We start from the raw sequence: 23,715 nt of genomic DNA, 5'->3' as shown, positions 1-23,715 counted from the left end.
GGGTGGCGCGGGGGGCGGCGGCGCGGGTGGGGGGCCCGCAGGGGGTGTGGCGGTGGCCGCCGCGGCCCCAGTCACTCCGGGCCGAAGCGCTCGCAGAGTGCCCCTCCCGCCGGTGCCCACTCCGGGCTGCAGCCGCTGTGCTCGCATCGTCTCCATCGCGTCCGCTGGTGGCGCCGCGGCCCGGAGCCTGCCAGCCTGGCGAGCTAACGGTCCCAGCCACCCCAGCCAGCGAGCGCCCGGGGACTGAGGCGGGGCCGGAGCCCAGCCGTCAGTCAAGCGGGGGCGGGGACGACCCCGATCCTCTGCCAATCACCAGAGACTGGGCGGGAGCAGGCGGCCTCGAGCTCCGCCATAGGCAAATTAGGGAGGCGAGCGGAGGTTCTCAGCAACCAATTGCAAAGAAACAAAGCGATATTCTTTATAAGGGAGAAGCTCAGCCGGGGTGCTTCTTCGGGAGTCTTGTGGGGAGAACTGGAAGGCGAGTCAGACCCCGGGGAAGAGGTTTGGGTGCGGGGAAAGGCGCTGAGGAGACTTGCAGACAGAGCGAGAGGATTCTGAGGGATCATTTGTCCAACGATTTCATTTTATAGATGTAGATTAGGAAACAAGACTCAGGAGTTACTCCCCACCTCTACTTTTCCAAGATCGCATGCAATAGCTGGTGGAGTTAAAACAAGGAAAGATACACTTAATGAGCATATACTTAGACACTATGCAGTGTACTTTAAGCGCATTGTCTTACTTAATAGGCACAATGATTAGATTTTATTTTATTTTTTAAAATTTGTTTCTGTTTTATTTATTTTTGAGAGAGAGAGAGGAAGAGAGAGAGAGACAGGGTGTGAGCGGGGGAGGGGCAGAGAGAGAGGGAGACACTGAATCCAAGCAGGCTTCAGGCTCTGAGCTGTCAGCACAGAGCCTGATGTGGGGCTCTAACCCAGGGACTGACCGTGAGATCATGACCTGAGCCAAAGTCAGATGCTTAACTGACTGGGCCACCCAGATGGGCCCCTAGATTTTACGGATAAGGAAAGGGACACTCAGTGAGGCTAGATAAAGTGCCCAAATTTAAAGCTAGAAGAAGGCAAAGACGGGTTCAGGTGTAGGTCTTATGATTCCCAGTATTTTGATCTTTTAGTTATACCACACATTGTTAGGTAGTTTTCTGACTTCACCTATTCTAAGTTGGGAGAAGCAGTAAGGAAGAGTGGAATGGGCTGCTCCCTTTACCTCCCATTAGAGTGAGGAAGAATTAGAATATATGCAGAAATCAGAAAACTGAGAAGTCTAGGGGACAGACGAAGACAATTACCCTTGTTCATGACCTGTCAGGCTGGGTTCCTCTGATTGCTCTTACACACACACACACGCACCCACATACACACTACACATCCTTTGTCAGTAGACCATCATGCCATTTTAACCTTACGTAGGTGAGGTAATACTTCTCTCCACCCCACCCCCGGCAGTGGCTCAGGATGGGGAAATGAAAGTGAAAAGTAGAAAAAAAAATGGATGAAATGCACTTGGTGAGATAAAAATTAGACCCCCAAGGAATAACTGGGAATAGTCACAAAATAAGAACCTTGAAAGAGGAGCAGTTACTCTACTGAGATATATGTGTTGATGGTGGAGGTAAGTACTTTTTGTAGGATGTACTTTTGCAGAAATCTTAAAGAATTTAGAGACTGGGTAGATGAAAGCCTGTTAAATGCCTTAAAACCTTGAGGACACAGGACACTTTTTATTCTGCAACCACAGTTAGTCAGTTGGTCTCCTGCATAAAAGGTGGCTGGAACCTCTGAGTATCTCCTAAATCCTTACAGATATACTTAACATCACCCTTCCTCCCCATTCCTCACTCCTCACACCCCCACACCCTCAGGCAGAAGTGACGAAACAGAGACTTCTGAACACATTTATTTGATATGTCAAGTGGAGAGAGGAGTGATTTAGGGTTACTCCCCACTGCTACCTGTGGGGGTGTTCATAAGCTCAGACAGACAGAAGAGCAGCATCGAGCCCATGACCCACTCCCTGGGAAAATGAGACAACCTGTTGATTGGTCAGGGGAACCAGGTGGGAATAAAAAGCAGGAAGTTGAGAAGTAAGGCTGAGAGCAAGAAGGGCAGCAGCAGCAGAACTGAGGCAGGGGATTGCTGCAGGAAATCCCCAAGGAAAGTGAAGAAGATATCCTGAAAGGTGGTTAGGGCTGTAAGCAGGGTGTGAAAGGAGCCAGGCCCAGAGAGAGAAGCAAGACCTACACAAGGGAGTGGGATATTCAGGAAGAGGGCAGAGTGCGCAAAGTCATGAACGAGCCATGTTGCAGGGCCTACATGGAAAGCAGGGGATTGCTTTTGCAGGGGGGCGGGGGGAGGGCAAACAGATTGGAGACTACTCATAGATAGGGGCTCCCTACTGCTTCTGAACAGATGCAAGTGAGTTTGGGACCCACTTGGGGCCCTAGCACAAGTGGCCCTGTGTGTGCCGTTCCTGGGGATGGGTACCCAAGGAATTCCCATGTGCATGTGAAGTGACCAGGACATGAATGCGTGTGTCTGTATGCCCAGTAAATAGAGTACTTACCCTTCTCTGCGAATAAGAGTACTGTGCTTGTGGACACTTTTGTACCCACGTGTGCGTGCACCGTGCCCATGAGCACATGCAAGAGACCCCCGTGTCCGTGGTGTGCGTGTCAGCTGGTTCTCCCACCTGTACCATCAAGGTCCTGATCCACACCCTCCTTGACTCCTCTCACTCCTCTCAGCGCCCCGGTTCCCCGGGCCCGCCTAGACTCTGGAAGCCCCCTAGCAGGCGGAGCTGCTCAGTCTGCATCGAGTGGCGCCTCACCAACTTGCGCTTGGTCCTCGGAGAGGCTGGCGCCCCCGCCTGGGGAGGGGCGGGCAGCGAAGGCGCGCGGCCTCCGGCTTGGGGGCGAATGTCAGGGATGGGAGGGTGGGGGCTGACGTTGAGAGGAGGCAGGAAGCCAGGCCGCGTCTGCGCGATGTGGTCCAGGAGCAACGTCCCCGAGCCCCTCCGCTCCAGCAGCCCGGGACTCCGCCTCCGGCCGCTCAGAGGAGACACGGCCCCGGGCAGGCTCTCCTGAGACTGGCGCGGGGAGGGAGCCGAGCCCGCCAGAGGGAGGGTCAGCGGGGAGGCGCTGTACCGGCGGCGCTCCAGGGACGGGCGGCCACACTCCGGCGAGTCGGGGCAAATATTCCCGGGAGCGTCGAGCTCCACCGGCTCCATGCGGCTCAGTTTCTGCCTCAGCCCCGAAGAGAGGCCAGACTCCTGAGCTTCTGGCGCGGTGTTCCGGCGCGAGAGGGGACCCCCGCCCGTCACTTTCTCCGCCCACGGAGGCGGGTCCTCAGGGCCTTCAGTGCTGTGACGTCTGGAAAGCCGGGGTCGACTGGCCAGGGTCAGGCCGTTGAATTCGGCGGTCAGGCGCTCGATCCCCAGCCTCCCTTCCGCGGGCGGGACGGGCTGAGGAGGGGCCACTAGACCCCAGGGCTCAGAGTTGAGCCTTTTGAGTGGTTTCGGAGGGTGACGGGGGGGTTTGGAGAGCGGCTCAGAAGGGGAGGGGTCCTCGGGGGGCTTAGGAAGAGGGAATTCGAAGACGTCCCGCTTCTCCTCTTCTTCCTGAGCGCGAGGGGATAGCAGTGCTCGTCCTCCTCCTCCCCCTCCCCCTCCCCCTCCCCCTCCCCCCGCAGTCTGCAGTTGGATTTCCGAAGGTGAGGTGCAGACCCCCGGGCTGAGAGGAGCGGGAGCAGGGTCCTCCACCCCCGGGGACGGTGGGGAATTGAGATACTGCCGTGTCTTCTTGGTTCCCGAGGGCGAGGTGTCGGTAGTGATGATGATGACCTCGGTGCCCTTGGCCTTACAGGCGTCCAGCAGCGTGGCAAGGGTCTCGCGGTCCCCGCGGTCCAGGGCGTGGACGAGCGCCGAGGCGCCGGCGTGATCTCGCACCGAGGGGTCTGCGCCGTGGGCCAGGAGCAGCGACGCCACGGCGGCGCCCCCTCCCCCGGCGCAAGCGTGCATGAGCGCCGTGCGCCCCAGGCGGTCTGCGATGTTGGGGTCCGCGCCTTGCTCCAGGAGGTAGCGTACCATGCGTGCCTTGTTCTGGGGGTCGTCGTAACGGGCCCGACAGGCCGCCATTAGCGCAGTCTCACCCTGGGCATCACCCTCGTTCACGTAGGCGCCTCCCTCCAGAAGCAAACGGGCCAAGCGGAGCTTACCCTGACCTACGGCCCGAAGAAGAGCGTGGCCCTCGGTGTGCAGCATAGCTGCGGCTGGGGCGAAAGCACCAATGAAGCCGGGACTGGGGCCCGCCGAGGAGGTCTAGGGGCGTGGGGGTGGTGGCTGGCGGAAGCCTGAGGGCTCAGTGGCGAAGCCAATCCCTGCGGGAAAGAGAGAGATCTTATTGACGGATTCGGGCGGGGAAACTGAGGCATCGGTGGGCCGATACGTTGCGGGGAGATCTCTACCGTACGGCACACAGTCCTTCCTCTAACTCATGCCTCTGAGCCGCCCCCTCCCACCCCCACCCCCACCCCCACCCCCAGCGCATGCCTGAGGAGGTGGGAAGGGTGCACCCGCATTGAAGGACGAGCGCGCGTGCAAATGCGTACGTGCACGCGCAGGGATACCGCACCCCCACCCTCACCCCACGGCTTATCAGACCTTTCCAGCATCCCCCTTTTCGTATCCGCACTTGGAATACCCCTTCCTAGGATGCTGAACGCCACCCACCCACACACATGCACCCATACATTCACACACATAATTCCCATTCCTAACCTCTTTTAGGTTGCCACAGCCCCAAAAACTGAGTGGGGGGAGGGAAGCAGCTGGCATTTGGGACCTAAAACGGGTGGGGGGAGAATTGGGGGTTTCTTTTGCCCCTGCTATGTCCCCCATCACTCCTTGCTCTTTCCCACCCAGGCTGTGCGCCTAGATAGATACCTGAATGTCCGCAGGATCTCCAAGGGGCCAGGACTGAGGCCAGGGCCATGGAGCAGCCGGGGTGGCGGAACCGGGTTCCCGAGGGCCCACATGGCGTAGGGGGGCACCTAGATTCCCTTGGTGTCAGTATCTGCGCCCCGGCACCGGATCCTGGTCCCTCCTCCCGGTGCGCCCCGGGCACGGCGCCGGCTCAGGAGGAGAGAAGCTTGGGGGGGGGGGGCGGAGCTCTGGCTTGCTATTTATAGCCCGGCCTCTGCGGGTGGGGGCGTCGGGCACCAAACCGTTCCCCCACCCATGCACACAAAAATCCTCAAAACCTAGAGGCTCCAATCCTGACTTCTCTTGCTTCGCCGACCTCCCCTCAGCCCCAACAAACCTAAATGTTCCTCAGGAGACTCCTCCGCGATCCAAACTGGGACCATCCCAATTCTTCCTCGAGCAGAGCCCCATTTTCCGCGCTTGATGTGTTTATGCGCGCCTGTACGCCAGATCTGACCTGCTACCCACAGCACATGGCACACTGTGCAGAGAAGTGGAGAGAGGCGATTGGGATGCCCAGCCGGAGTCCATACTGCACAGAGAGAAGCAAGGGATCTGGTTGCCTCCTTGTAGATTACATGTGAGGGGGGCTGGAGCCAGACAGCGGTATATCCTCACGCCACCTTCTCCTAAACGGAACACACAGCACAGATACACTTGAACCTCAGTTCCCTGGTACAGACCTCAGATACGTATAAGGAGAGCGGATATACGGGGTCATTTTTAGGTACACTAGGGGGCATTCCCAGATGCCTTCCTCCCCATATTCTTGGAGGGGGAGAGGGAGAGTGGAAAGGGGCAGAGAGAAGAGCCAACCTTGTAACACATCCTTTCTCACTGCATCTCTTTACACTCGATCTTGCTTAGACTGTCCTTATTTTTCCATCTTGCTTGAAGGTCTCGGTCTAATGGCTCCTTACGTCTTCTCTCTGCCTGTCGCAATCCGAAGCGGTCGCTCTCTGCTGTCTGTCTCTGCCTCTCCTTGCCACCTGCCCTGTCTCCATGGTTACCATAGCTTCCATCTGCATATTTTAGGAATGAGTTTGTGTCCAGCTGGAAGGCATCGGGGGAAGTGGAAGATGAGGAAAAAAATCCCAAGGATCTGGAAAACCCACCTGAGATCATTCTTACTGAAGGCCAACAGACAGGAGATACCAAATAATGTTCCTGGAGAAGGAGAAAGAGAAATATTGCAGGGATGCTACCTATCTTTACTAGCCACCATTTATGGGACGCCGAGTATGTGCCAAGGATTTCACATACATTATTTCCAAACCTCACGACAATGCTGTAAGGTAGGAAGTGGAGTTAAGCAAGTTCCTCAAAGCCTCACAACTCTGTTTCTATCCTATTCCAAAGACTGGGCACCTGGCACTACATCTATAGCTTTCCAAGAGGCTTCACTCCCAGGGCCATTTTCTCTGACTTCTTGACTAACTCCTAGATTTTATGTCCATTCTGAATTCCCTCAGAATTCCTTGTGTGTGTGTGTGTGTGTGTGTGTGTGTGTGTGTGTGTTAGAGAGAGAGAGAGAGAGAGAGAGAGAGAGAGAGAATAGGTCTCCTCTCCCCCTCCCTCCCTCCCACCATGCCCTGCTTCAGCAAGAGCTAGGAGGAACTGGAAGGCAATAGAAAATGTAGGAAACACAGGGCTCCTTCCCTGCCTCCCCAACTCTGGTTCTCTAATACCTAAATCCTTTTTCCTTCCCCAAACTTTCATCTTCTTACAGACATGGCAGCAACCCACAGGGGGTAAAAATAGAAAAGAAGTATTCATTGGTGGTGCTGGAGGGAGGGCCATGCAGGACTGGAGGGAAGGTTGGAGGAATCGAGGGGAGGCCAAGCTGTGAAGCCTCCGTCACAAAAAGACTGATCCCTAACGAACAACCCACTCATTTCTCTGTGGAGCTTCCTTAGCAGCGCCCCTCGGTAAGTTCCAAGTGTGAACTCTCGCTAGCCAGGAGCCCCTCCATCTGAGATGAGGTAGGAAATCGATTCTGCTACCGCCTCTGCCTCTCCGCGCCACGCCGGCCTTCCCAAGCCTGGGTTCCGGCTGCCTCCCCCCTCCCTGCTTCTCCTCAGCTTCAAGTGGGCGGATCTCCCGGCTGGTCTTCTCCTAGATTGGCCGGGAGAATTCACCAATGGGGAGCCCTGGGAGGCGGGGCTAGCGCACCAGCAGCTAGAGGAAGACCAGCAAATTTCAAGTTGGCTGCGACGTGGGCTCCGCGTGGGGGAGGGGGCAGCAGGTAAGGCTCCGTCCTGGTGGCGAGGACCTGTTTCTGTCCCACACCTCCTGAATTGGTTGACCAGGGCCACGCTGCTCTAGATAGACAGACAGGCTTTCCGACAGCCTGTTGGATCAGCCCCCTCTGGTTTCCTACTCTTCTTTCCCTTTCTTTTCAGGGCTCCCATTGCTCTACCAATTATATACGGGAGACCTGCAGTTTTCTTCCGCGCATAGGGGAGAGATATTAAAGGACACTGAAAGATTCACCCTTGTATCCCTGACTTTTTGCTATGGCATCAGTTTCCCCCGAATCTATTATTATTCTCTTGTCTTAACAGTCAGATGAACTCCTGTTTTCTATTAAGAATCAGCTGAAATATGGTCTCCTACCTGTAGCTTTCCTGGACCACCTTTTCTTCTTCCTTTCTTTTTTTTCTTTCTTCATAATTAATCGTTCCCCAGTCTGACGGTAACATTTTATGCGTACCTTTCTTAGAGCACTTAGTGTGCAGTCTCTAATCATTCTGTTCTAAGAATATAAGGTTTTGTAGGCAGGTTCTTGTACTTAAAGTGCTCAGTAAAGGTTACTTCAATAGAATTGATTGGCAAGGCCAAAATTTAAACTCCTAGCATAATTAGGGAACTATTAATAGAAGACGAAGTAACATACAATACATATCTAATGAAGATCTCTTAAATTAGTGGTTTGTAATATAATTGCTCCCACAGTCCAGAGAAGGGAGAAAGCTAGGAGGACTGGGATGGTGAAGGGAGGCTTGATGAACCACAAGGGCTCAACTTTGGAAGACCCCCACAGAAATCATGTATTCATTCATTCAGTAAGTATTTATTGAGCATCTACTATATGCCAGCCACAATGCTATACAATGGGGATCATAGTGAATCCTCTACTTTAGGCATGCATCCTTCCTCTGATAAACCATATTTAGTAAATTGTTACTCATCTTTTACTTAACCATCATTAGTAAGAGGACTTCCTAGCTCACTTTGCAGGTCATCCCATTTTTGGGTATTTGCTCTTCAACTAATATCCAGCAAGTATTCTAAATGAATATGTAGCTCAACAAAATGCATTCCTCACCTCCATTGTAAAAGGAGGAGTGCTGTCCTGGAGGGAGCATTCTTAAAAATAAAGAAAACCATCCCCTTTGATTTCTGATTAAAGAAGTAAGGTACATTTATTCTAGAAAAGTTGGAAACACATAAAGGTATAGATAAAAATGTCTATTATTTCCTGACCATGATATGATGGTGATAACCATTATCATCATTATATTATTATTATTATTATCATCAATCAATTTTCTGCATGTATCCAGGTGGGTGTATTACATAAGTCAGGCCGTACAACATACATAATTTTATATCCTGTTTCCCTCCATTTATATAGTGAACATTTTTTTTGCCTTTAAGTTTTACGGAAAGTGATTTTTCTTTCTACATGATAGCCTAAAATGGATATTTGATTTGTTTTAACCATTTATTTTTTTGTTGGACCACTTAGGTTATTTCAGAAGTTTTGCTACCATGGATAGCTCTCTGCTGACTATGTCTTTGATCACCAGACATGTTTACATGTCTGGCTATATATATATCATATATACATATGATAACTTCTTTATTTTTTTAATGTTTTCTTTATTTTTGAGAGAGAGAGAGAGAGAGAGAGACAGCATGAGCAGGGGAGAGTCAGAGAGAGAGGGAGACACAGAATCTGAAGCAGGCTCCAGGCTCTGAGCTATCAGCACAGAGCCTGATGCAGGGCTCAAACCCACAAACTCCGAGATCATGACCTGAGCCGAAGCTGGATGCTCAACTGACTGAGCCACCCAGGCGCCCCAAATGATAGAATATTTAAAGTAGGTAGGAGTACTGGATTAAGGATATGAACATTTAAAATGCTGGCTGTTGATTCAAGCGGTCAGATTGCTCCCCTGAAGTATTGTGTATAAACACAATCCTTCCAATGAGGTATGAGAGTGTCCATCTCAAAAAAACTGTGGCAACCTGATTATTCTTTAAGTCCTTGTCAGTTTGGCAGGTGAAGAGTGGTGTTATTGGTCATTCTTTTGTCAATTGCCTACTCATGTCCTTTGCACATTTATTCTATTGGTATGAATTTTTTCGTTTGGATTTCCATGAGTTCTTATAAGAGTATTAACTCCTTGTTTTATTTATCACAAATATGGGAAACCCTAAATATTAGAGTGCCCTAGACCTCAGTCTCTGGATCTCTTCTTTCCTCTGTTCACATTCACTCCTTGAGGGATCCTACCCAGTCCCATGGCTCGAAATATTTGAACTGGTAACACCACCAGTTTAAACTTCATTGGTACAGCAGTTTTTGTTTCTCCCACTGCTATATCCCTAGCACTTGGAGCAGTGCCTGGCATATAACAAGCACTCAGTAAATATTTGTTGAATAAATTAAGATGATATTATTTTTATGACTATTCCCATTTTACAGATGAGGAAACAAGTGTAGAGATATTAAATAAATTGCTGCAGGTTGTTTAGCTAGGAAATGACAGAACTGGAATTCAAATCCATGTTCTTAACTGCTGCATGTACTGTGTTTATTAAATTTGGTGTTGTGGTTTTTCTGTGTATTTTGTTGAAATCTGCTCCTTAGTAACTTCTACCACAATACAGTTAGGCATAAATGGAAATGAGTATCATGTATATGAGATGTTTGGGGGAAGAAGAGTGCAGGGGTGAACTCTAGTGGGGTAGATAGGAAAAGCAGTTTGGGACCAGATTATGGAAGACCCTAAATATCCTCAAGAATTTAAATTCTGGGGGCGCCTGGGTGGCTCAGTCGGTTAAGCGTCAGGCTTCGGCTCAGGTCAGATCTCGCGGTTTGTGGGTCATGATTTCGCGGTTCATGGGTTCGAGCCCAGCGTCGGGCTCTGTGCTGGCGGCTAGCTCAGAGCCTGGAGCCTGTTTCAGATTCTGTGTCTCCCTCTCTCTCTGACCCTCCCATGCTCGCACTGACTCTCTCTGTCTCTCAAAAATAAATAAAAAGCATTAAAAAAATTAAAAAAAAAGAATTTAAATTCTGTTACAATTTTAAATCGAAGAAACTTGCCGTAGACTCCTGACCTGAGTACGGTAGAGATTAGTTTTCCAACCACCAGTTTATTGCCTCAATTAAATAAAATGTTGTCTTTTTTTTTTTTTTTTTTTTTTTACCATACCATGTTCTTGGAGGTCACTTGGTTCTATGTGGAAATGGAATTCAATTTGTCTAACCTCAGAGCTCACAGCTTTTTCTTGACTCCTTACTGCTTTGCAATCAAAACACCTCCTGTCCCCACGGCTAGAGCTACGTCTGTCAATTGGAAAGATATCTAAGCCAGCTGGTTAGTGTCCTTTCCCTTGAAAGGGCCTGAAGACATGCTCGCAAATTCTTACTCCTTCTCTAGTGCCCATGAGACATCTTTTCTCCCCTAATATGTCCTTTCAGTCAGATCACAATTTAATGTATTAACCGACAGCTTATTTTTTCCTCACATTTTTTTGTTGGACCTAAAACTTTCCAAATTCCTCAGACACATTTTTTCACCCTCTCCTCCCTGCTACATATTAATCTCACCTACTAATCTGTTGCTGTATTTAAAAATTTTTAATGATTATTTTTCTCTTATTACAAAAGCAATGCCTTTCAGTATAGAAAACAAACTCTGAAATACACATAACCCCCCCAAAAGCAAAAACCCATCACCTCAGATTAACCAATACTAATTTTCAGTGTATATCCTTCAAGAACTTTTTTTTCCATCATAAATGTGTATGTGTGTGCTTGACAAAACAGATTACTTTATACACATTCTAAATCCTTTTTTCACCAAATAATCTTTTGTGTGCAATTTGTGGAGCTATATATTTCTTGTTTAGAGTATTTTTTGGATATTAACTGAAGAACAAATATTAATGGAAACCTGCAAAGGGAGCTGGGGATTCCTTTTACTAAAGGTGTTTAAATAGGGGCATCTGGGTGGCTCAGTCAGTTAAGCATCCGACTTCGGCTCAGGTCATGATCTCACAGTTTGTGGTTCGAGCCCCACGTCGGCCTCTGTGCTGACAGCTAGCTCAGAGCCTGGAGGCTGCTTCGGATTCTGTGTGTCTCTCTCTCTGCCCCTCCCCTGCTCACGCTGTCTCTCTCTGTGTCTCAAAAATAAATAAAAAACATAAAAAATAAGATGTTTAAATAACACTAGATAACAATTTACTAAATATGGTTTATCAGAGGAAGGATACATGTCTCGAGTAGAGGATTCACTATTATTCCCCATTGTCCAGCATGTGTCTGGCATATAGTAAACGCTCAGTAAATATTTGTTGAATGAATGAATACATGATTTCTAAGGGCTCTTCCTAACTTGAGACCTTGTGATTCATCAAGCCTCCTCGCACTGTTCCAGCCCCCCTAGCTTTCTCCCATATCCCCCTCATATTAAGGCACATACTAGCAATGTAATTTAATATTATTGATGTTGAGCTTGGTCACCTGACTAAAGTAGTGTTAGTCCACTTTCCCCACTGTAGAGTTTCTCCCCCGCTTTCCAAAATGGAATTGGAAAAAACTCCCTACATATAGTCCACCCTTAAGGAGTGGGAAGTTCTGCCCCTCTTCAGCGTGGAGTCACCTAATTTATTTGGAACTCTACATAAGAGGTTTGTCTTTTCTCCCTCGTGTTTTAATCTATTTAATCCTTTATATCAGTGTGGACTCATGGATGTTTATTTTATACATTGGGGTCATAACTTAATACTACTTTATTATTTATTGCTCAAATTCTTCCAGCTTTGGCTATTGGGCTCTCTTTCTTTTTTAATGTTTTTTTTTTTTAATTTATTTTTGAGACAGAGAGAGACAGAGCATGAGAGGGGGAGGGGCAGAGAGTGAAGGAGACACAGAACCAGAAGCAGGCTCCAGGCTCTGAGCTAGCTGTCTGCACAGAGCCTGATGTGGGGCTCAAACCCTCGAACATGAGATCTGACCTGAGCCAAAGTCGGAGGCTTAGCCGCCTGAGCCACCCAGGCACCCCTCTCTTTCACTTGACTCTTATGCCCCTTTGACATGATCCTGTCAATGTCTGTGAGTTGTTGTGTTGAGTGCTTCTTTACTTTCTGGCTCAAGAAGATGCTTCAGGCTCACCTTGGATATTTCTTGCCCCAGGCCTTAGAATCAGCCATTTCTCCAAGAAGTCCTGGTTCTTTTTGTTGGAAAATGGTCTTAGACACCAAGATCTGGCTGCTAGGTGTACTCTTTGTCACTGGGACATCATCTCTTACAGGTTTCATTTTCATTTGGTAACTTTACCACCCCATCCTATCTGCCTTTGACTGGCCCCTTGAGATTGATGACAAGAGGCAGAGTTCTGCTACTTCTAGTAACTGAAGGAACTTTCAGCTCATCAGAGTTGATCACTGTGGGGCAGGCTGACTTGGGGACACTCTCTCTTTAAGAAAATGCCACTGGAAATTAAATGACTAACAACCTACAAAGTGGAGTACTGCACTGAGAGGGCTTTTGGACTCGACACCTGTACTGTCCTTCCAACTCTAAGATTCCATGCTTCTAAGCAGTATTACAAAAACATAAATTGTAATGGTTCTCCCTACCCCCATCTCCCAACCCTGCAGCTGAGACTGATGACAGCCCATAGCGCATGGCATACTATCTTCTCCATAGTAGATGCTTAATAACATATTTTGCTGAAATTCATGACATTGGATTGAACTGGGACCAGTTGGACCTTTGGAAAGCCATGGAAAGAAAGAATTCAAAGATTAGATGGCAATATACAGATGGTGACAAATATCAAATTACCTTAGGGATGGAGGGAAGTTTTATCCAAGGGTATAATCATTTTCTTTCCTTTTTGTGCTGCTGTTACACTACATGGCAGTTATCCGTCCTGTTGGGACTATGTCTCATCCATGTGTCCGTATGTCCAGAAATTCCCTGCCTGGTCCACTGCCTTTCCTGTCAACATGTGTTGAATTACACTGGCTTTTGGGGCCCTAGGGGGAAAAGATTTTGAGTATCTTGCACCTCCCTGGCTACCTATCATTCTGCCACACTTTTCTCTTCATTTTTGTCTTCATCAGGTTTTCCTCACTGGATCACTGAATACCCAGGCCCCCTCCACCATGGCCAGTCGGGGTGGGGGCCGGGGTCGTGGCCGGGGCCAGCTGACCTTCAACATGGAGGCCGTGGGCATTGGGAAGGGGGATGCCCTGCCCCCACCCACCCTGCAGCCATCTCCACTCTTCCCTGTGAGTGTCTCCCCACTTCCCAAGACTCCCACGTGCCCCTGACTGACTGTATATGATCCAGAGTTCCTTGTGGGCCGTCGTAAAACTCATCTTGCCCCTTTCTGTCTCTATGCTTTCAACTCACATGGGATGTTTCCCAGGCAATGTAGTTCCTCACACTCCCAGCTCCCCAGCTTTCAAAATGCTGTATTGCTCCCCACATTTTTCTTTGGCCTTCTGTTCACTTGGCACATTGATTGAACTAGGGGGAGAGAGACCCTTCTAGATTTGTCCTCTAGTGTTTTTTCCCTGAACTGACGGCTACCCCTGCTTCCTTAGCCCTTGGAGTTCCGCCCAGTGCCTCTGCCCTCAGGAGAGGAAGGGGAATATGTTCTGGCACTGAAGCAGGAGCTACGAGGGGCCATGAGGCAGCTCCCCTACTTCATCCGGCCAGCTGTCCCCAAGCGAGGTCAGTTGGAATGCTAGCATCGTGTTCTGAGCGCCTTTCATGAGCAGTGCCCTGGACGCGGCACCTGTGCGGGCCAGAGAGGCCAGAAGCAGCACAGGGGGCTCACTGTCCAACTGGGGGAATCCTAACAATCACCGCTGCATCTGAAATGCATTACAGTATCCATGGTTTGCTCTGAGTCTCACAACAGCCTCGGGGCGGTAGGAGGCTGAGCATCAAGATGCTCATTTCATAAGTGCAAATGGGATATATCAGAAGTTTTCACAGCTTGGATATCACGGGCACCAAGCATTTAGAAGGGAAGGTGATGCTGGGTCTCCGAGATGCCCTCTTAAGCTGAACAGGCTTAGAGAGAGGTCAGGGAGACCAGGAGGGACTGGAGGAGGGGAGGCGCTGGGAGGCTTGGCATAGGGGATATTCACCAATAGGTGTGGAAGGGCAGTTTGAGTATATTGACGAACAGTGCTTTCTGACGGAAGCCGTAGGAGCTCCAGCTCGGAGGGATGAAAGACCGGCCTGGTGGCCCCACTAACAAAGAGAAAAGGGAAGGCTGAACCCCTAGTCTCTTGTCCTCTAGTATCCTTCCACGGATCACACTACCTCTCAACAGAGCCATGCCCTTGGGTTAAGGGAGATCCCAACACATTGTAATTTTGGGTGGCAGAGGGTCAAAGGCTTTTGCGAAAGCTGATCCCCTGGGCTCTGGGCTTGGGGTGAGGGAACACAGTGTCTGAGCTTTGAGAGGGCTGGGTCCTCAGAAACAACCCCGCTCGAGGGCTCTGACAGGATAAAACTTTGACCCTTGGCCTCTGACCCCTCAGATGTGGAGCGTTACTCAGACAAATATCAGATGTCAGGGCCGATTGACAATGCCATCGATTGGAACCCTGGTAGGTGACGGGCCCTTTCATTGACTGCCCTTTTTTAAAATCTTTGAGATACCACCAGTCACCAGCCCATCCACCTTTCTCTGCCCCCTCCTTCACCCTATACAGTATTTATAAACTGGAGCCCTAGATGTCCTCCCAAACACTCTCAGACTCCACCTGAAAACCTATTAAATAGCCCCCACATCCCTGGAGGCATCCAAGCCACGGTTTTGTTTCAAGTCACTTTGACCCGACCCCTTCCTTCCTCACCATTATCCTGACTCTTTTTCCTTAAAGCTAGTTATTTATAGGAGACCCCAGGCAGGCTCTTACTGACTTTTCTGTTCCCACTGTTCCCAGATTGGCGACGTTTACCCCGTGAGCTAAAGATCCGAGTGCGGAAGCTACAAAAGGAACGTGAGTAGGGGCCCCTGGGTGGCTCGGTTGATGAAGCATCTGACTTCAGCCCAGGTCATGACCTCACAGTTCACGAGTTCGAGCCCAGCGTCGGGCTCTGTGCTGACAGCTCAGAGCCTAGAGCCTGCTTTGGATTCTAGGTCCCCATCTCTCCCTGCCCCTCCCCTACTCGCACTCTCCTTCTCAAAAATAAATAAACATTAAAAGAAACATTTTTTTAAGGAACGTGAGTATATCTGGGGAAGGGAGGCAGAAGAGAGATTCCGTTCATCAGCCAGAGGCCAAGGCTGTTGGGAGTCTTGCATGCCCTCCCAATTCCTATCCATTCCACCCAGTATTGTAGCTGGATGTCACGGTGGCCACATGGGGGCAGCAGAGTGACATGGTCTCTGCAAGAGGGTGGCGTGCCCGCTAACAAGGAAATTTGCCCTCTGACAATTCACTTTTTGATTCCCTGACCAGGGACCACCATCCTAATCCCCAAGAGGCCCCCTAAGAACACTGAAGACAAGGAAGAGACAATACAGAAACTGGAGGTGAGGAGGAACTGTACTGGAGACCACCTGGGCCCTAGACCTGTCCCCTGTCCTTTGGCCCATCTGTGCCTCACTCTTTCCCTTCTCTGAGGTGAGTCTTGAGCTTCTCCTTCTGTTCATCTTCCCATCAGACCCTGGAGAAGAAGGAGGAGGAAGTGACTTCAGAGGAAGATGAAGAGAAAGAAGAAGAAGAAGAGAAGGAAGAGGAGGAAGAAGAGGAGTATGATGAAGAAGAACATGAAGAGGTGAGAGGGCTCCCCTTCCAGTCCTCAGTTCCCCTCCCTTTCTCATAAGCTCTGGGGTCTCAACTCCATCCACCAGGGGTGTTCTCTCCAGAGAGTCGGAGAGCCAAAGGAGATGCCCCCCGGAGGATAGCGCTCTCCACTTCATGTGTCCCTAGGCTCTTCTCAGGAGCAAACTTCAGCCACAGGGACTTCCCACGCCTGGAATGGTTTAAGGTCTAAGGTCGGGGTGCGGGAAGGGGGAGCAGGAGTGGGAGAAGGGGGGCTGGAGCTGAGACATTGGGAGGAAGGAGAACGCTAAAAACATGCCTACTTTGATTTCTTTTTGTTCCGTTTCAGGAAACCGATTACATCATGTCATATTTTGACAATGGAGAGGACTTTGGGGGTGACAGTGACGACAATATGGATGAGGCTATATACTGAAGAAGGACCCTGAACAATGTCTGGGACCTTCACATCATTCTTGATGGAAGATACAGAGAGTAACTGTCGCTGTTATTAGGTTTTGTGGACAAGCAGATCATTTGCTTGGAGTCCAGATAAACTGGCCCTGGAGACAGGAATGGAGAGTGATGACAACTAGTTCTCTTTTCCACCCTTCCCGTCCCTCCACCCTTGTATCACCTCTGATAGCTCGGGGAAAGGGCAAAGGACCAATGTCTTAATTGCATGAGAGAGAGAAGGGTCAAAGAAGAACTGGAATTGTTAGAGCTGAGACCGCTGGACACAAACTCCCCCCCCCCCGACTTTTTTGTAGTAAAAGATAATTTGGGGGTGTATGCAGTTCAGAGGAGTAAGGCCAGCTTTATATTTTTAAATAAAATGTTTTTATCTGTCCAGGGTGAGGCCTGATGGGAGAAGTCTGGAGAAAAGGAATGTCTAGCTGGGCCTTTCTTCCCTTACCGGTCAGAGTCCGTGTGACACACTGGGCATGACACCTCCCTGTCCTTCACCCCTTCCCTCCCACTCCCGTGGTGGGGCACATACTCCCAGTGCAGCCCTGCCAGGGAACATTCAGGAACTCCTCTATGAGGTTGTGCAGAGTGAGTAGTAGAGGAGAGCAGCCCACGCCCTGTAAGAACCTCTGGGTCCTCAGACGACTGGACGTGATTGTCTCCTTTCCATGTGTTCAACAGGAACCACAGGCCCTCTCTTTCCCACACTTGACCTTGATCTTGTCCTTGTTTACAAGGAAAGATTACAGCTATTTTTGTGTGAGAGACAGTCAAGAAAGCCAGGTGCAGGGAGGGAGTAGGGAGGGGGTGCTGATTCGTGCTCAGCAGGCACCTTCTTCCAGACCCGAGGGATCCCCCTTTGAAAGATGTGTCTGCGCAAAGGGAGCCGCCTTTCTTCACTTCCTGAAGCTGCTTTGTGGCCGAGGGGCCATATTTCTTTTGGTCTTTCCTTTGTGGAATGTAGTTAGTCCTTCTCCGTCTCTTCTTGGGGTGGATGGGGTAGGCGGTATTGCTTTACAGGAAGCAAGGAGGGTGGGGAGGAGGGGAGTGACTTAGGGACACTCACAGCTCGAGAGATGCTTCCTCGCCCACACAGCTCTCCCTGGGGTGAGGTCACTTCCCTAGGCTCTGATTGGCTTCTGATGAAGCCCTCAACGAGCTGATTGGTTGCAGCCGCTTGACATGCAACAGTCACGGGCTAGCCGCGTGTCCAGAATTGTAACCGAATTAGGAGGCAGGCGAGATAGCTGGGATGCTGTCATAGCTACCCTGCTAAACATTTGACAGTCATACAGAGGGGATGCGGGGAAACCTTCAAGAAATTCTCCAGCCATATTCAGGCAGGTCGACCGAATTCCATCCGGCATCGAGTGATAGAGACTGGAGATCTCTGTTAGAGAATTTCTTACCCCCGTCGGAAAAAAATGAATCGGAGCTGTAAATCCATTAAGGGAAAGCACCTTGACAGCCAGGTTTGGGTGTAGTAATAGGTGTTAAGGTAGAGGCAGCCGAGAGAGCCAAAAAGGAAACAGGAATTGAAAAAGAACATTCCACAGTTATTGAGCAATTTGTGGCAATTGCTGTGTTTCCTTTCCTAGCTCCCCAAGGTGCTGGGTGAGTGGAATGGGCGGGGGAGGGGCCAGGGGACTTGTCACTGGAGTTTCCCATAGTCACACTTTAGCTTGTCATTGTTGGTGGGGAAAAATCAGCAAGAAACAAACAAAAAAGACACTGAAAAACCTCCTTTAGCCTCCTGCCCCCGCCCAGCCACACACGCCAGTCCTACCTGATCAGCTGTATCTGTGTCTGTGTCGGGGCACAGGCATCCCCCCAAATCCCACCTAATGCCAGCTGACGACCTTGAAAGAGTCTAGATGGAAGATAGTAGAGAATCAGAACACACTCATGCCCCCACCTCTACGTACAATACATCTTTTCCCAGAAAGGAGGACAAAAGTTGGAGTGACCCGTTGGGCTCAATTGTACTGCCTCACAAAGTCAGAAAGATCAGACCGTTCTTGAATTCTTTCCTATCTGGCATCCTGCCGCTCCTGGCAGGCCACCTCGCCGAACAAATGAACAAAGCCAGAGACACGGGATCCAGCAGCTTCCCCAGATTCCAGAGCAGTTCCAGGCAGAGCTTGACTATTTCCACTGACCTCTCCCCTACTTTCCATAGTTCTGTCGGGCAGGCTGAGGCTGAAGGCTAAGGTCCAGTGACCAGGCAGGACTGCTGTTTCTCTGCAGGACCACCCGAGAGGCTAGCGGTTGAGGCTCTGTTTGCAAACGCTTTAAGAGAGCGCTTGCTCAGCCCCGTGTTACTTGCCTGCCAGCGCTGCCCACACACACAGCCAGACCTGTGCTGGCCCCAGGCAGAGTGGATTCTCTGAGAAGAATCCTATCCTTCCCTACCCTGTGTTCCATCCCTAGCTTCTAATCCCCTTCCACCTTGGGCAAGAAGCTTGAGAGTTGAGTCTCCAGACCTCACAGGGACTCAGATGCTTTGAGAGAGGGCCAAATGAGAAACCTGGATGGACTATATAGTGAAGTGGAAGTGGAGACCCAAGGAAATTGGAAGGTCAGATGTCAGGTGGACAGGGCACCCATGGTTTGGTGAGGAAAAGAATGATTTCCCTCAATTCATTTTTATTGCCATTTGAACTTTGAAAGGAAGGAAGGGTGGCCTGTAGGCGTAGCCTGGTTGAGAACCAAGCCAAGGGGAAAGGCTACCGACTCAACGAAGCAAAGCACTGATTATGGTCATATGTTTATGGAGTTACAGTTTATGGAATTTCACCACCCCACAGCCTTGTGCCCTTGGGAAAGTCGTAACACGTCTGCAAACCTCAATCTCCTCATGTGTGAGACAGAATTGGGATTAGATAACCACCACCAGGAATCCTTCAAGCTGATGTTGACCCACCTGCAAGAGTCCAAATGGTTTTGAGAACAAAGGTCAGGACATGTCCAGCTGTTGCTGAACTCATTCTATCCTCTGAATTTCCTCCCCCTGTTTTCAGCTTGGGCAAGCTAAAGATACCCCAGGCATCCAGCCAGTCCTTTCCAAGAACCTGCCTCAGTCCCAGTAGCAGAAGGATCAGCAATTCTGTCTACTATCGAGGGAGAGGACAACGCTTGCAGCAGAGTTCAAGGTCACAGTCTACAAGCCAGGACTCAAATGAAGCCGTTTGCAGAGAACTTTCTGACCAAGGAAGGGGCTGGTGGGGCAGGTCTTCTTCATCTGCCATCATATTATCACGTCTGGCTGGAGGACAGAGAGGAGGAATGAGCTAGACAGGAATAGCTCAGTTAGCTAATCTGGCCAGACCAGTGGTGACCCCTTCTCCACTGACCTTTCTCCTACTGAGCCTCACTATTTCCTCAAGGTCAGTTGGGACCCGAAAGCTGAAAATAAGTTGTTCTGGTTTCCTAGTATCACCCCAGAAAGATCTTTGCTTTATCCCCAACAGAACTTAATTTGGCATTTTGTACCCTAAAGAAAAGGGATGTTCCCCCGGCCACTGTAATGGGACTCAGTGGGAAGACAAAGCTCTAGTTCTAGCTGCAGGACCTGAAAGGCTAAGGCCCAAGGCTTTTAAGATCTTTTTTTTTTTTTAATGTTTGTTTATTTTTGAGAAAGGGGGGGAGGGGCAGAGAGAGGGAGACACAGATTCCGAAGCAGGCTCTAGGCTCTGAGCTGTCAGCACAGAGCCTGATGTGGGGCTCGAACCCACAAACAGCAAGATCATGACGTGAGCTGAAGTCAGACTCTCAACCAACTGAGCCACCCAGGCGCCTCTTAAGATCTTTTTAAGGTCCAAGGATTCCTCAGACCCAGGCCTGACCAACGCAGGGAGAGACTATGTCTCCAAGACCTCTGAGTCTGGCCCTATTTTCCATTCTCAAACACCTTCTCCTCCCTGGGTCCCTAGCTGTAAGCTGGGCTTCCCCAAACTTGGACCCCTACCTCTCCCTAATCTTCCCCAGCCTGTGATTCCATTTCTCCTGGCATATAATGGTCAAGAGAAAATATCCAAATCCTGTCCTTGTCATTCTTTGTTACATTCAGGGCAACACTGACTTTACTAGAATGGGAGGGAAATTAGTTAGACCTGTCTTTACCTTACTAAAAAGGATGGGGGGATGAACTCACCTAAGTCAGGGACACAGATCTGGGGTGTTTCCCATCTTGGAGAGAGAACAGAGGGAATCCCATTTGGACAGGTTTGAAAGATGCCCTGGCACATATCCTCCTCCTGCTCAGCTAAGGCAGAAGACACAGCTATTCTGGAAAGGAGATTCCTTCATCTAAAGAGGTCAAAGTAACTCTTTTACTTTATTTTTTGGAGGCAGAAGTGGTAAGAGGAAGTGAAACAAAGATGGGCTGAGTGGGAGAAAGGGCAAATGCTGACCAGCCCTTTTCTTAGCCCTCCACTTCCTATCCCCAAGCACCTCTCCTGGCCCCTAGACAGTCTTTCCTCTCTGACCATACTTGGCTGCTCTTGGCCCCTCACCTCTCCCTCACTTGGCCTGACTCCTGCTTTGAGGCCTGCTCTTCACCCTGAGCCTCTACTCTAACACCTGTCCAGAGATATCAGGGATGTCCACAAACTTCCCAGGAGCTGGACTGGGCCGGGTCAGGAGGTGTAACTCAGGGCCAGAAAGAGCTTATCACTCAGACTCGTTCTTATTGTCTTTGATATTCTTTTCCTCTGGTTGACTTCTCTCCATGTCTGTCTTTCCATACCTATCTTTGCCTCCTGTCTTGAGCACTGTGGTGCCTGACTTGGGTGATGTAGTAAGGAATATTGGAATTGCAGAATATACACAATACGTCTTCCAGAGGGTCCATTTTGCTTTTAAGATTTGGTGGAGGAAGATAAAATTATTGTTATGCTAAAACTACACAAATATATTGAGCAGTATAAATCAAAACATGGACTTTTTAAACATAAACTAAGTACTTTTTTTGGCCAACACATTGGAGTGTTCCAGAAGTCCTGGGGAGAAGGGTTCATTCTCCCGAATCGGGGTCCCTCAGAGGAAATATTTGAGAAGCTATACTTAGAGGTCACAACTTAAGACAAACCCAAACACCAGCCCGGAGTCAGGCAGGGACAAAGGAGTGAAGCAGGTGAGCGTAATACCGGAGAGCATGATGCTAACTGCGAATGAGATCCTGCTCGTCCCTTCAGTTCTAAGGGGCTGATGCCATGAAGGAATGTGGGCTGGTTGTGACCAGCTTTTCAAGAGAAGCCAGAACAGTCGATTTTGGTAAAACCTGGTTGTTAAATGCTTACCACCAATTCAAATTTTTAGGATGAAACTTTACAGGCTTCTAAATGGCCACAGGCTGAATCCACCAATGACCCCCTGGTTTACTGCTCAACCAATATTTCTTCTACTTTCCAAATATGTATGAGGCTCATCAGGGCTTCCAGGGTCTCAGATTCTGTTCTCAGGTGCCTGAGATTACAGGGGACTCTGCAGCGGTCCCCCAGGAGAGCTTGAAGAGGCAGGCCTGAAGAGAAGCATCTGGGTGTCCCTGGCAGGCTACTCCTTTCTCCAAGAAGAGCAAAGGAACCATTGTCCATGGCCTGAGCTACTTGATCTACGGGGATATGAAGCTAAAAACGTCTTGGGGTCATGAACAGAAAGCAAAGTTTCCTTAGAGTTGGAAGGTAACAAGCATGAAAAAGCAGGGATAGAGTGAAATGGGAGAAGAGGAGACGAAGGAAGGATTTGCTTTCGCTCTGGAGAGGAGAAGGAGGAAGTCAGAATTTAGACAGGTGGAGAGGGTCTTCAGCCACAGAACCATATAAGGGAAGCACAGTTCTCACGCCCCTGAACCCCCACCTCCCCTCCCAGCAACTGAAATCCTTCCTCTGTCTATCTGTCCAGAGTGTTAAAAATATCAAAGCTAGGCACCCAGCCCAGCCAGGACATTTCCAAGAATCTGTTTACGGACCATTTGATTGACTCGGAGAGGTACTTAGCAGCTCCATTGCCCCAACAAAGAATGAGAATGGATCTTGTTTGACGTCTGAACACTCAAGGGACAGGAGATCCACAACCCAAAGCCCATGCTTTCTGTTGTCTTCGCCCATCACTCCTGTTGCCTGGAGATGGCCAACCAATGGGGCGTCAGAAAAAATCCCAGCCTTCAGAGTCTGTCCCTTCTTTTCTCCTTACAGAATGGACCCAGGAAAGAATACAGCAGGCTCAAGCCAAGGGAAAGTTCAAGACAGGACAGAAATTGCCTAAATTGGCTAAATTGGGCCTCAACAGAGGGCTCACCTCCACTAGCTCCCTGAGCATGAGATGCTGGGAGTGTGCGGAGGTCCTGTCCTGGAGATGGGGATTCCAACGTCTCCCCTACTGCAATGAACTCTAGGCTGAGTCAGCTTCTATATATGGACTTCTCAGACTGTTTTGTTCCCTTAATACAAGAAGGGGGAATCACGAGGAGCAAAAAGAGAATGGGCCTTATTTCTGCTAGGTCACAGAGGAAGAACCATTTTGGAGACATGCCTGGGAGGGAACGAATCAAGATGGTGGTGGATATGCCTCGTCTTTTGAGATAACAAGCACTTGTTTGCCTGTTCTAACACCTCACATTTTTTTTTAAATTTTTAATGCTTATTCATTTTTGAGAGACAGGAGTGTGAGCAGGGAGGGGCAAAAAGAGAGGGAGGCACAGAATCTGAAGCAGGTTCCAGGCTCTGAACTGTCAGCACAGAGCCGGATGCCAGGCTTGAAACCACGAGCTGTGCGATCATGACCTGAGCTGAAGTCGGACGCTTAACCAACTGAGTCACCCAGGTGCTCCACTTCAGTATATTTTCAAAATCCTCAGCATAATCTTCTGAGGTAGGTGTTATTCTTATTTCCCACTTCACAGGTAAACAGACTGTAGCTCAGAAGGCTTAACCAAGTTGCCCAAACTTGGACAGCTTGTTAAATGGTGGAATTAAGATTGGAATTTAGATAGTTCAGCTCCACATTGTGTTTTTTTCTCCTGACTAGTACATACAGGAAGGCTGATCCCTGAACTTTTGCTAGGTTATAGACTCACATATTGGGCTAGGACCTGTAGCCCTGGATTTGTGGACTCTGCACAGAGTTTTTCAGCTTAAGAAATGGTGGTGGATGAAGGGTAAGAACAGAGAATGAGACAAAAATGTCTGCTCTTCGGGGGCTCCTAGGCGGCTC

The 23,715-nt window shown here is 49.6% G+C and overlaps 3 protein-coding genes across 12 annotated transcripts in view; 1 reads left to right on the top strand and 2 right to left on the bottom strand.

Moving 5' to 3' along the window:
• Positions 1 to 233, bottom strand: part of LIX1L (limb and CNS expressed 1 like) — a 20,714-nt gene extending 20,481 nt beyond the window's left edge. Inside the window, exon 1 of the mRNA XM_029949098.1 lies at positions 26 to 233. Coding sequence (XP_029804958.1) covers positions 26 to 156 — 131 coding nt within the window. The 5' untranslated portion in view covers positions 157 to 233. The remainder of the gene's footprint in view (positions 1 to 25) is intronic.
• A 1,670-nt stretch (positions 234 to 1,903) lies between these two features.
• ANKRD34A (ankyrin repeat domain 34A) lies at positions 1,904 to 7,016 on the bottom strand. Of its 7 annotated transcripts, XM_029948089.1 has the most exons (7): positions 6,893 to 7,016; positions 6,117 to 6,168; positions 5,818 to 6,023; positions 5,339 to 5,630; positions 4,963 to 5,167; positions 4,798 to 4,861; positions 1,904 to 4,397 (listed from the first exon to the last, which is right to left on the bottom strand). In XM_029948089.1, the coding sequence occupies exon 7, from the start codon at positions 4,279 to 4,281 to the stop codon at positions 2,764 to 2,766; it is 1,518 nt and encodes a 505-aa protein (XP_029803949.1). In that variant the 5' UTR covers positions 4,282 to 4,397; positions 4,798 to 4,861; positions 4,963 to 5,167; positions 5,339 to 5,630; positions 5,818 to 6,023; positions 6,117 to 6,168; positions 6,893 to 7,016; the 3' UTR covers positions 1,904 to 2,763. The 7 variants fall into 7 exon arrangements, with proteins under 7 accessions (XP_029803949.1, XP_029803950.1, XP_029803955.1 ...); XM_029948090.1 differs by lacking the exon at positions 6,117 to 6,168 and having other exon boundaries at positions 5,818 to 6,054; XM_029948095.1 differs by lacking the exons at positions 6,117 to 6,168; positions 6,893 to 7,016 and having other exon boundaries at positions 1,904 to 4,119; positions 4,236 to 4,397; positions 5,818 to 6,081.
• POLR3GL (RNA polymerase III subunit G like) lies at positions 3,739 to 16,887 on the top strand. Of its 4 annotated transcripts, XM_029948098.1 has the most exons (11): positions 3,752 to 4,095; positions 6,037 to 6,296; positions 6,731 to 6,929; positions 7,121 to 7,246; positions 13,366 to 13,533; positions 13,852 to 13,981; positions 14,803 to 14,871; positions 15,211 to 15,267; positions 15,730 to 15,803; positions 15,935 to 16,048; positions 16,385 to 16,887. In XM_029948098.1, the coding sequence occupies exons 5-11, from the start codon at positions 13,408 to 13,410 to the stop codon at positions 16,469 to 16,471; spliced, it is 657 nt and encodes a 218-aa protein (XP_029803958.1). In that variant the 5' UTR covers positions 3,752 to 4,095; positions 6,037 to 6,296; positions 6,731 to 6,929; positions 7,121 to 7,246; positions 13,366 to 13,407; the 3' UTR covers positions 16,472 to 16,887. The 4 variants fall into 4 exon arrangements, with proteins under 4 accessions (XP_029803957.1, XP_029803959.1, XP_029803956.1 ...); XM_029948099.1 differs by lacking the exon at positions 7,121 to 7,246 and having other exon boundaries at positions 3,750 to 4,095; XM_029948096.1 differs by lacking the exons at positions 6,731 to 6,929; positions 7,121 to 7,246 and having other exon boundaries at positions 3,750 to 4,095.
• Positions 16,888 to 23,715: the final 6,828 nt, after the last annotated feature.

The sequence above is a fragment of the Suricata suricatta genome, chromosome 8 (assembly GCF_006229205.1).
Source record: "Suricata suricatta isolate VVHF042 chromosome 8, meerkat_22Aug2017_6uvM2_HiC, whole genome shotgun sequence".
Classification (NCBI taxonomy): domain Eukaryota; kingdom Metazoa; phylum Chordata; class Mammalia; order Carnivora; family Herpestidae; genus Suricata; species Suricata suricatta.
This window is presented reverse-complemented; position numbering and strand designations above follow the sequence as displayed.

Coding starts and splice junctions, on each gene's coding strand:
- ANKRD34A (XM_029948089.1), bottom strand. CDS start 4,281: ATGCTGCACACCGAGGGCCACGCTCTTCTTCGGGCCGTAGGTCAGGGT.
- POLR3GL (XM_029948096.1), top strand. CDS start 6,039: ATGAGTTTGTGTCCAGCTGGAAGGCATCGGGGGAAGTGGAAGATGAGG. Junction 6,297..13,365: donor CCTCACGACAATGCTGTAAG/GTAGGAAGTGGA, acceptor TGTCTTCATCAG/GTTTTCCTCACTGGATCACT. Junction 15,804..15,934: donor AGACAATACAGAAACTGGAG/GTGAGGAGGAAC, acceptor TCTTCCCATCAG/ACCCTGGAGAAGAAGGAGGA.